A 12,145-nucleotide genomic window follows, 5' to 3' on the forward strand; every position below is an offset into this window, starting at 1 on the left:
AGGCGCATAAGAAAGCTCCTTATGCTGCTATCCAAGAGGATCCGGTCTGTGAGAAGAAGTCCATGAGAAGAGTTAAGAAGAAGAGGGGGAGGCAGGGCAGTGGTGGCGCACACCTTTAATCTCAGCACTCAGAGGCAGAGGCAGGCAGATCTTTGAGTTCGAGGCCAGCCTGGTCTACAGAGCGAGTTCCAGGACAGTCAGGGCAACACAGAGAAACCCTGTGTTGAAAAACAAAACAAAAGAAAATGAAGAGGAGGAGGAGGAGGAGGAGGAGGAGGAGGAGGAGGAGAGGGAGGAGGAGGTAGTGGTGGTACCGTATCAAAATGTCCCTTTCCTGGAAGATGCCTGGTAGAAAGATCGGGTTGCTCAAAAGAAGGCAAGCTTCCTCAGAGCTCAGGGATGAGTTGCTGAGAGCTAAAGCAATGTTCTATGAAGATGTTTTTCATAAAGACAAAAAACATATTGACTAAGCCAAAGAACAATAATAAAGGGGGCAAGAGAATGAGTATTACTTTTGGGGAAAGTAACTAGTTTTAGGACTGGGAAAAGAAAGTTTGTGATATCTAAGGGAAACTGAACTTCTGACTGAGACATGACAATACCCTCTGGTCTATGAAGGCATATATAAACCCATCTGACAGGGCTGGCAACAGAAAAATAGCATTTATATTATCAGCTATTGGGAAGCTTGAGCTGAGTTTTTCTGACCAAACCTATATAAGTCATGAGGGTTATATTTAGATTGTAGAGTCACATATCTAACATATAGCCTAGCTTGTTTATCCTGCCTAGTCTAACCACACACACACACACACACACACACACACACACACACACACACACACACAAAGGAAGAAGAAGGACAGTGAGTGTGAGTCACCTTAACTGGCTTGTAACTCACTATGTAGACCAGGCTGGCCTTGAACTCACAGAGATCTACTTGTCTCTGCTCCTGAATGCTTTGATCACCATGCCCGGCCCAACTACATATTTTTAAAACAACAGGATAAGTTTTTGCTTTTTTACAAAGAGTGTGCTCTACCACATGTGGCTGTGCATACCTTCAGTCTTAGTTGTTGGAGGCGGAGGCAGGAGGACTTCAGTAAGTTTCAGGCCAGCCAAGGCTCTATGACTTCCTGCCTCCAATAAGAAAAAAAGTAAGTTCTCAAGGTTCCCTCCTCCATTATTACTATTATTATTATTATTATTATTATTATTATTATTATTATTATTACTATTACTATTATTATTATTATTGACCATCTACTTTTCCTGCCTACAGATTAGAAAAATCCAAGTCCCTGGCCCAGCAGCTGTCAAGGGAAGGCACCCAGGCTGATATTGATGCAGATAGGTCTTATCAACACAGTCTCCGACTCCTGGATTCAGCATCTCAGCTGCAGGGAATCCATGATCTGTCCTTTCAGGTGAGACTACTGATCCTGTGTGCATGACCCACAGACAAACAGCCATAAAATCCCTTTCTTCTCTAGGGGTTTCATGAGATTGTTCAACCGTTCATCTTCTTCTCCACATTGACTGTGTTAGCGTCACATGACAGCATCACGGCACTACAATGCACTAGCTGAGGCAACGGACTTATTAGGAGAAAGGGTTTCTTCCGCTGACTGTTTCAGACATTTAAAGGGATAGTGCCTGCAAGGGTGTCAGAAGGCCCTCTCCAAAGGACAGAGGAAAAAATAAGCAAGTGTGCACAGTCCCTTTTGAGGACCTCCTATTACCCCCAGAAAGGCTTCACATAACCCCACTAGCACCCCGTGTCAACCAGATGCTTAGTGTGTGGGTGATGACTCCTGTTTAAAGCATAGCATCAACTTTTTGCTTTGTGCTTAAAAAAAAAAGCGTAGATGCTTCTCGTTATCTATTTTCTGTTCTTGACTCCAGTCCTAGACCACAAAAGGGAAAGGGACTCGATGTTTGATCTTGAACCTGTTAGTAGAGAAAAGTTTTATATTTCCTCCCCAGTTCTGGGGACCCTCAAATTGAATCCAGTGGGCAATTATTATGGAGTTGGATCCATTCCTCTATACTGCTAGCAAGAAGACTTTTGCTGTCATAAGGTTTGCTTTTTTTCTACATCAGTCTTAGCTATTGCAAACCTCCTTGGATTAAGTTCATCTGCACACTTAGAGCTAACATCACTCACAGTGATCCCCATAGAGATACGTTTTGTGAATAGACAAAGCAATTGTTTAAAAAATTAAAGAGCAGAGACAAAACTTACTGTATTCTTGGGAGACCGACTGACTGTCTTTTTTTTTTGGCACCCTGTCTTATTTCTGGTTGGCTTTGGGCTTTTGGGGCAATGTCTGCTTTCTTGGCTATAGTCCGGCACTATTATCAAACGGTGACATTGGGTCCCAAAGCTAGTGTGGTAACTTGTGTGCAGTCAGACTCAGTCAGATCTTTGTGCCCACAGGTAGAAGCAAAGAGGATCAGACAAAAAGCCGATTCTCTCTCCAACCTGGTAACAGGACAAATGGATGCCTTCACGCGTGTGCGAAACAATCTGGGGACCTGGGAAAAAGAGACACAGCAGCTTTTACAGACTGGGAAGGACAGGAGACAGGTACGCTCTGTGAACCCATTCATTCATCAGTAAGCATGTACTACATGCCGTCTGTGTGAGTCAAATGGTCAGGGCCTCTACCAGAAACCCTTCGAAGGTCATGGTGCCCCTGGTTACAGAGTGAGGAGCTGAGATCGGCGTCCTGATGGAATTCGCCTCACCCACTAAGTCAGCATCTGGAAGAGGACCCAGGCCTTCCATGTCATTATTCCCACCCCTGATGCTGGATAAGAGTTGGAGACTCTGCTCTAAAAGGCGTATATTGTTGACTTACAAAGTTTGTCCCTGCTTAGATTGTGGAGGGCTTTGCTCTAGCACCCTTAGACTGTGGTGAGTCACAACACTCTGTTGTCACGGAGAGACTGTGTCAGGGTGATTTTGCTAGCAGGAATGCACTTATTCTAATCTTGTCCTATTTACAGACATCAGACCAGCTGCTTTCCCGTGCCAACCTTGCTAAAAGCAGAGCCCAAGAAGCACTGAGTACGGGCAATGCCACTTTTTATGAAGTTGAGAATATCCTGAAGAACCTCAGAGGTTAGTGCCATGTGATCTAGGTTGGCGTTTTTAAAGGTACATTTATGATTCATTTAAATCCTCATTTCTCTCCTTAAGTGGTGGGTGTATTGGTTATTAATAGATGCTTAGTCACTCTCTTTCTAAGGTAAGGATGATCTCATTAATACTTGATGAAGGTAATGGAAGTGATTCACCTTATGTATCTGAAGTCCTGAGTTCTGATTCTTATTGAGCCCTATGATGAGGTCAAGCTCTCTATGTGACCATAAGCAAGTCACATAGCCTTTTTAGATTTCTTTGTCTTCCTTAAGGGGAACAGGAGATCTCTAAGGTCCTCCACATCCAATATGTCACTATTGAGTTGGTATTTTCCTTTTCTTGGGTGGCCTGGTCGGTTCCAATATGGTTGCTCTGGGGTAGTGACATGTGGCTCTCAGGGAATTTGGGGTGTTCCCTGAAGACATTTGGGCTAAAATTGCAGCATTATTCACTAACAAACAAAAGAGAAACATCTCAAGACTTGGGATTCTCTTCTGTATCCACGTGACCACCCCAACTCTGTGACCATACTCAGCTCTGTGACCATATCCAACTCTGTGACCATACCCAACTCTGTGACCACACCCCAGCTCTGTGACCATACCCAACTCTGTCACCACACCCCAGCTCTGTGACCATACCCAACTCTGTCACCACATCCCAGCTCTGGTCACTGGCCTTGGGCTTCAGGGATTCACCTGCTCGGTGTCGAGTTTGGGTGTTGATGTCCTATGCAGTGGTGGAGACCCAGGACAGGCTGTCAGTGGCTCCACAATGGCTCTTTTGAGTTTCTTTCTCTGGGGAAAGAGAGTAATCCCAGCCACATCTCACATCTCCACCCCTAGCCAGTAATTATCCCCTTTCAGGAGTTTTTCCTCAAAACTTCAGGCTCTCCCATTCAGTTGTAACTTATAGTCTTTGTCTCTGTGGCAATAGTTTTTTTTCTTCATTTCAGAGTTTGATCTGCAGGTTGAAGACAGAAAAGCAGAGGCTGAAGAGGCCATGAAGAGACTCTCCCATATTAGCCAGAAGGTTGCAGACGCCAGTGACAAGACCCAGCAAGCAGAAGCGGCCCTGGGGAGTGCCACTGCCGATACCCAGAGGGCTAAGAAGGCAGCTGGGGAGGCCCTGGAGATCAGCAGCGAGATAGAACAGGTAAAGAAAAATGGAGAGACAGGCTGTCACAGGCAGCGCCTGACACAGCGAGGCTCTGGAGAGAGAGAGAGAGAGAGCTTTAGCTCAGGCCGACCCCTATGGCTCAGAGTCCGAGATAGTCCATAGCAGCCCCACTCTGCGTGGTCACCCTTCAGCTGGATGGATTCGATCACTGGCTACCAGCTAATACACCATATTCAGCTCCCCCTTTGGACAGCACTGTGAGGAACCGTCCACAGTTGCTTACTGTGGAGCTTTCTAAGGCTGCTGTTAGAAAATACGTTGAAAAAACAGAAAGGGCTTTCTCACCATTCTGGAGGCTAGGATGTGAAATTAGAGTCAGCGTGCTCCATTCCTCTTCGGCTCCAGGGAGGACTATTCCTGTCGTCTTCCCAGCTTGCTTCTGGGGATGGAAGTCATCCTTGGTCTTCCTCGATCCCCAGCTCCATCAGCCCACTCCCTGCTATGTGGTCCCGAGAGTCAGTCCTCGGTCATCTTTTCCCCCGCCCTTTCCTTCTTTCCTTCTCTTTCTCCCCCCTCCTCCTCTTTCTCTCACCACCCTCTCCTTCTTCTTCATCTTCTTCTTGAAGACATGGTCTCACTATGTAGCCCAGGCTGGCCACGGTGTTCATCTCTCAGTCTCTTCCTATAAGAAGACGTCAATGACGCTGAATTAGGGCCCTCCACATGCACTCCAGGATAACTTGATTGTAGCTAAGCACACCTGTAACAGTTTTCGAGTAAGGCCATCTTCTGAGTGAGAGGGGCATGGAAGGGGAGAAAGACTCCACCCTGTCTTTGTTCATGCTGGGTAAGCTTTCTATGGATGAACACCATCCCTAGCCCCTAGGACTCCAACGTCTGTTTTAGGGTGCTAAATTTAACTTGGAGCAATTGCTATCAGTATTTTGATTCTCTGTATGAAATCCTGGAGCTCTAGAGCCTTCTATGACCTTTATCTGAGCTCAGCCTCCTTACTTGACTGTGTCCTCCACTGAGCATGATGGGTGCTGGGGACGAAGATAAGGAATCTGGTCCCTTCCTTGAAGGAGCACTTGTAATTGGGTCATTGGTGTGTGGGCCAGCTGCGCTATGCTTAGAGCCCATGTTACAAGCTACAGTGGAAAAATGCTTCTTGGCTGGAAGAGAGCGCTTACTTAAGCACAACTTCCAGAGAGCTTGTGCCACTTCAGAAAGCCCAGAGGGAGCTCTTGGTATCTAGACTATTTGACCTCACTTTTAGACTGCTTGGTAACCTACAAAGATAATTTCTAATAATTTCCCTTGAGGCCTATTTTATTCTGTTTGTTTGTTTGTTTGTTTGTTTTTCAAGACAGGGTTTCTCTGTGTAGCCCTGACTGTCCTGGAACTCACTCTCTAGACCAGGCTGGCCTTAAATTCAGAGATCCACATTCCTCTGCCTCCCAAGTGCTGAGATGTATGTTACCACCGCCCCCGCCCAGCTGTACCTTTCTTTATATAGCATCTAGCATGAAAGTGCCTGTCCTTGTTTAATTATAGCCTATTAATGAAAGGTATTGATGAGGTTTTTTTCCTTGCAAAGACACAAATCCACCACTCTAGCTGATTCACAGTCTGCATTCCAAGCACAGCTCTCTTGGGGAAATCCTTGTGAAGTTGTTTCAAAGACCAGAGCAGATCATGGCAGAGTACCACACTTCTTGTCCTCTGGATTTTCTCAAATGCTTCCTGACTGTGTTCAAAATTTTCTAGGCATTGAACTGAAAGGGAGCCGTGTCTCTGCACAGACCCTCCTAGTCTCTAGAGAGTTAGCCTAGAACTAGCTCACTTGAGGCTGGGCCTGGGGAAGGGTGTGTTCCCAAGTCTGGCTCTCCCATTGTTCATCTAACTGACTCCATCAGAGCCAGGCTGCAGCTGTATTTTTTCTACAACTGTCCTTGGGATGTTTTGAGCCCCACCCTCTCTCTCCTTCCGTCCCTGGCTCCTTTTATTCTCCCAGGAGATAGGGAGTCTGAACTTGGAAGCCAATGTGACAGCAGATGGGGCCTTGGCCATGGAAAAGGGACTGGCCACTCTCAAGAGCGAGATGAGAGAGGTAGAAGGGGACCTGGCCAGGAAAGAGCTGGAGTTCGACATGGATAAGGACACAATGCAGCTGGTGAGTGACTGCTCCTTCCCACGAGCGCGCTCTTTAAAGTTGCCCAGACAAAAGTAACCTCTCGGGACACCTTTGTGCTCACTCGCAGGTGATGACGGAAGCCCAGCAAGCTGATGCCAGAGCTAAGAGTGCCGGAGTGACCATCCAAGACACGCTCGACACATTGGACAGCATCCTACACCTAATAGGTCTGTGCAACATCCACAGTCCTTCCAGCCCAGGGACTGTCCCCAGAAGACTAGCTAGTCTTAGTCCTGACCGATAGGGATCTCAATTTTCTCTAAGAACATCTGGAAATCTGCTTTGTTTCAGGGCTCAGACACTTGGGCTGGGTTGCTTTACATTTTCTCTGTTTTACCATCTCCAAGATGAGTCACTGAGCACTTGTTGTATCTGGAAATGAAGCTCTGTGAGTCAGAGAACTGGGGATGTTCCAGGGACTTCCCAGAAGACTGGCCAGCTTGAGGGTCCCCCTAAGGAGTCTTGTCTGGATTCTGAGGGGCTCCCTGGGCAGTGTTAAGCAGGAGAGTAGCATCATCACTGCTATAGGGAGGAGAACTTAGACAGAGCCTGGGAAGACCACCCGGGGAATTGTTGAAAGCAGAACAAGATGACGGAGCCAGCCCTGAGGCCGTAGAAGGGAGGGAAAGGTGTCGAGGAAAGGGCTCCTGAGTCTGAAGGACCATCTGCTGATTCTGCTGTCTGGTCCTCTCCAGACCGAACCTATCCCTGCTATGACCAAGAGGGGAGACAAGAGCTTCCTGGGTAGACACCCAGAGGAAACGTGGAAAGAGCAGGTCTACGAGATACTGGGAACTTTAGAGAGAATAGATTTACCAGTGCAGTGTGGCAGGAAATCAGGCTTTCCCATAGTCATTCCCCCGAAGGAAACTGGTATTAATTAAAAGTCTGAATCTGGAGGCTGGAGAGATGGCTTGTTGTCTAACAACACTTGCTGTTCATTCTTCCAGAGGATCCCATTTTGGTTCCTGGTACCCATGTTGGGCAGCACATAACCATGTTTATCCACTCCAGGGGCATCTGATACCCTCTCTGGCTTCCACAGGCACACACACACACACACACACACACACACACACACTTTTTTTTAAATTTAAAGTCTAAATTGAAGTAGTTAGTAGGGAGCTCTTGTGCACAGAGATGGCAGTGGATAGGGAATAGGAACTGGGTCACACCTTCCCAGGTCATCCAGAAGTCTGCTCTGCCTCAGCAGTTCAGTAGAACAGCTCCAACACCTGACGGCTCTGTGGGATTATCATCACACTGAGAGACCAGTATTGTCTGTGTTATACTAACGGGTCTGTTTGTGATCCAGTAACACAATTGTGTGGACAGTAAAATATCCTCTACAGATTAAAAATACAGTCTCAGCCGGGCGGTGGTGGCGCACGCCTTTAATCCCAGCACTCTGGAGGCAGAGGCAGGCGGATCTCTGTGAATTTGAGGCCAGCCTGGTCTACGGAGCGAGTTCCAGGACAGCCAGGGCTACACAGAGAACCTTGTCTCATAAAACAAATAAACAAATAAATAAACAAACAAAAAACACAGTCTCCCTTGTTGAGATTTTGGCAGCATTACTCAGCATTCTAAAAGGGGGGATGAAATTAGTGGAGCCTTTAAAGGGAAAGTGAGTGGGAGGGAGAGGATTGGGAACTGTTGACATTTATTACTCCAGGTACTGTGCCAGGAGCGCTCATGGCATAACCATTTAAGTCTTGCAAGCATTCTGGGAGATGGATTTTATTCTTTTGCTTCCCAGAGGGATGACCCGAAGCTGCATGGCACCCAGCAGACTGCTGGCCAGGGCTCACACTGTGACCTGTGATGCCTGTGTTTCTGCTCCTTCCCTGGATTCGGCTTCCCCTAAACACGTTGTTTTGTTCCCATGCTTACTTTCTGTGCTTGCCACAGAACCCCTGATTCGTGAATTTTGCCCTGAAGGGTCCATTGGGTCAATCTTTTCATTGGGGTATAATTTCCACTCTAGGCATGCTCTTGAGTCTTGGGATGATAATTCATTAAGTATTATAAGTATAATGTATAATAAGATCATGCATTCAAAAACTAGCAACGGGCTTGAGGAAATGGACTCTCATAAGTTTTCCCTTGACCTTTACACATGTGCTGTGGCATATGCAGACAGACACACACACATACACACACACACACACACACATAAATAAATAAATAAATAAATAAATAAATAAATAAATAAATAAATAAATTTAATAAAAATATTATGAAGCCAGGTGGTGGTGGCACACGCCTTTAATCCTAGCACTCGGGAGGCAGAGGCAGGCGGATCTCTGTGAGTTCGAGGCCAGCCTGGGCTACAGAGTGAGTTCCAGGAAAGGCACCAAAGCTACACAGAGAAACCCTGTCTTGAAAAACAAAAAAATAAAATAAATAAATAAATAATGAGGAAACAAATCTCATCACTACAGCTCAGATATGTGAGGCAACCTGACCTTGAGGGTGAATTCACTGGGAGCTGCTCCATTCTACTTGAACTAAATGTATATGGCCAGTGCCCTCACATTGACATAGGCTTTATGAAGTGTCTGGGTAAAATACACCTGAATAAATGCAGTGACATTTGCCATTGGAAATAAATAGATACCTAGCCAGATCCCTACTGTTCCGAGCCAGAATGAAGTCTTACATCATTCTCTAACAGCTGGAACCCATCCCCCAAATAGCTAAGCGTACCTTGGCCTCTGTAAACCCTGAAGCCCAGCCAGTTTCTAAAGGTCTCTTAATAGAAAATAAGCTCTTTCCTCGGGGTGAGAGAAAGCATGTTTGGAGTTAGTTCGGTTCCCAGGGGTGAGCTGTGTCAGGCAGTTACCTTGGACAGTTCTCAGACCCCCGTAACCTTTGGCCTTCTCTTCTCAGACCACGATCTGTTATTTCAACCAGATAGAACTCCAGACTTCACTGGCTGCGTGACAGAGCTCAGTCTTGAACTGGGTTGTTCATAGCACACATGCATGCCTAGTATGCTCAGATTTCTACATTATTCCTCATTTAAAGTAAAGCCATTTCAATATGTGGCCTGGTGTTTCCTCTGGGCAGGCGGAATCAAGGGTTCCTCAAGAACTCACCACAGCTTTTCTCTGTTAACACCTTTCTTGTTCCCTAACATAGACCAGCCTGGCAGTGTGGATGAAGAGGGGTTGATGCTATTGGAGGAAGAGCTTTTCCAAGCCAAGACCCAGATCAACAGTCGACTGCGGCCCCTGATGTCTGAGTTGGAGGAGAGGGCACGTCGACAGAAGAACCACCTCCATCTGCTGGAGACAAGCATAGATGGGATTCTGGCCGATGTGAAGAACCTGGAGAACATTCGGGACAACCTGCCCCCAGGATGCTATAATACCCAGGCTCTGGAGCAACAGTGAAGCTACCATAGAAATTTGTCCACTGAGGTTCTTGGGACACAGACCTCAGGGATCAGGAGCCATCTCATGTGGATGGGACGGGCTGAGGACATTTGAGCATGTTTAATGGGTTTGTTCAGGTCTATTGGACCCGATTCCATCCCTGAGACTATGGGTAGATGGATGTCTTCCTGTGCCAACCTGGTACTGCTTGCTTCCTGGTGCTGGCAATGGGGCAGGTAGCATTGGGAATGAGACTGATCAAGGACCAGCTCACCAACAAATGTTGACCTCAGAACAGTCATAAACAGAGACCTGGAATATACAAAGTGCTGCTGCACGTATGTCAGGACAAGATATCTAATCACACCGTAGCCGGGAAAGTATTCTTGCTTCACCCACTACAAGTTTTTGTTGACTGGATTTCCTCCATTGCCCACCCAGTAGAGTGTGCCCTCTACTTTCAAGCTGAGTGCAGTGGGCAGGGCTGGGCATAGGAACTGGAAATCTGGCCCGTTTGGAGCAACAGTCCCTGCTGCCACCCTCTCGCCTTCACGCTCTTGGCCTGAGTGTGACATCCTTCTCCTAACGATACCAGAATAACTTAGAGACGGCATTTTTATGGAAGCATCTCTTACCAGCCAAGCCATCACTGGGAACGTATTTCCTTTGGGTTTCAAAGTGATGTAAGAAAATGTGTCTTGGGCATTAAAGGAAGTGGAATTGTCTAAAAGATACTTAATCGTAATCCAGTCCTCCTTTGCAAACACTAAAATTCCTATACATCTGTATATTGTATTTTTTTTCTCTCTCTCCCTAAATCAGGGATAATCCATCCTGCTAACATATATTTATTGAGTTCCTACTACATGCCAGGGGTGAGTGGAACAGTACCGACATTTTCTACCCTCATGGAGCTGACTGTCTAGTGTGAAGGACAAACACTGAAACTAATAAATGGAAACTCCTAAGCCTTGTTCATCTCAAGTGATATTTATTGCAGTCACCCCTCAGCTTGAAACATTGCTCAGTAGAACATGTGTTGCAAGGCAGCCCCACGGGGGTACTTGAGTTAGGGCAAAGCTGAAATTGTTTTGAGTTGTATACACTTTTCTGTGTTCCAGCCGTCCCTCCACCCCTTCCCACAACAGACTATTGCAACAGACCATTGCATCAAGGCAATACCAGTGGGAATCGCCAAAGGAACCAGACGCACGTGTGCCTCCGCTCAGAAGACTTCTGTACTGTTTCACGTCTGCAGTTCCTCATCTTCTCATGGATGTGTGTTAAATAAAGGAGCGTTAGATGCTGGGGACAAGTTTCTGGTTTTATTTAACTCTTAGTCTGGGACGGAAGCACCAGAGCAATGGGAGGGAACATGCCATCCTGATGCTCACGGCCCTAGAGTTAGCATGTTCGATTCTGAGGGACCTCCTTCCCTTTCCAACTATGAGAGCATTTCGGAATATTTAGATGATGCTGGATCCTAAGCATGAAGAATTATCTCTAGAAAAACCCACACTGGGTGGAGGCTATAATTAATATTCTTGTCTTTTTCATCTACTATAAAATAAAGGTAAAATCTGTAGTTGGTGATGTATACGTAACACCTTCCAATAAATTACAATTCAGTAAGTTAAGGTCTGAATTGGCTTTTACCCAAGGGGCTGATAAAAGGATTCTGCTTTTGTCCACAGTGACTCCTAAGTTCTGAGAGGTCTGACAACTTGGTTGTTTGGGAAAGTAGTGTGATAATTCTATCTTGTCATGCTCGGTTCCACAGCCGACAAACTTCCTGTTGTAATTTAAGCCCTGTCATTTTTAATATGTGACTTCTAAGGCTGCCTTGGGAGGAGGAGGAAGCCAAGGGACAGAAGGGACACACCTGGAGAGCCTTTGTAAGCCAGGATGGGAAAACCTTACGCTCTATTTTCCCGAGCCCATGTTATAATTTGCAGGGGTTCCTTGAAGCTGTTTTCCAGTGCCCGTTCTACACTCTGAAAGGGGAGTACACACTGTTGGGTTAGCTATGCCTCTGCAATCATAATTCCCCACCAGGTGGATGGTTAAGGAACTTAGGAGAATTAGGGTGGGGATGGAGTTCAGTTGAGGGAGTTCGTGCCTAGCATGGAAAATGAAACCAAACAGGCCGTGACCACACAGCTGAAATCCCAGGACTCTGAAGGTAGAGGCAGAGGATCAATAATGATCATCCCTGGCTACACAGGCTAGGCAGAACATAGTGAATTTGAGCTAGCCTGGGATACATGAGACCATGTCTCAAAAAAAAAAGTTATAAGGATG

General features: G+C 46.3%; 1 protein-coding gene across 1 annotated transcript in view; it reads left to right on the top strand.

The window, feature by feature from the left end:
* Lamc2 (laminin subunit gamma 2) overlaps window positions 1-10,822 on the top strand; it is a 65,195-nt gene extending 54,373 nt beyond the window's left edge. The window contains exons 17-23 of the mRNA XM_059280409.1: window positions 1,283-1,427; window positions 2,441-2,590; window positions 3,013-3,127; window positions 4,104-4,303; window positions 6,285-6,443; window positions 6,532-6,631; window positions 9,609-10,822. Coding sequence (XP_059136392.1) covers window positions 1,283-1,427; window positions 2,441-2,590; window positions 3,013-3,127; window positions 4,104-4,303; window positions 6,285-6,443; window positions 6,532-6,631; window positions 9,609-9,862 — 1,123 coding nt within the window. The 3' untranslated portion in view covers window positions 9,863-10,822. The remainder of the gene's footprint in view (window positions 1-1,282; window positions 1,428-2,440; window positions 2,591-3,012; window positions 3,128-4,103; window positions 4,304-6,284; window positions 6,444-6,531; window positions 6,632-9,608) is intronic.
* Window positions 10,823-12,145: the final 1,323 nt, after the last annotated feature.

Source organism: Peromyscus eremicus, chromosome 15, assembly GCF_949786415.1.
Source record: "Peromyscus eremicus chromosome 15, PerEre_H2_v1, whole genome shotgun sequence".
NCBI classification, from domain to species: Eukaryota; Metazoa; Chordata; class Mammalia; order Rodentia; family Cricetidae; genus Peromyscus; species Peromyscus eremicus.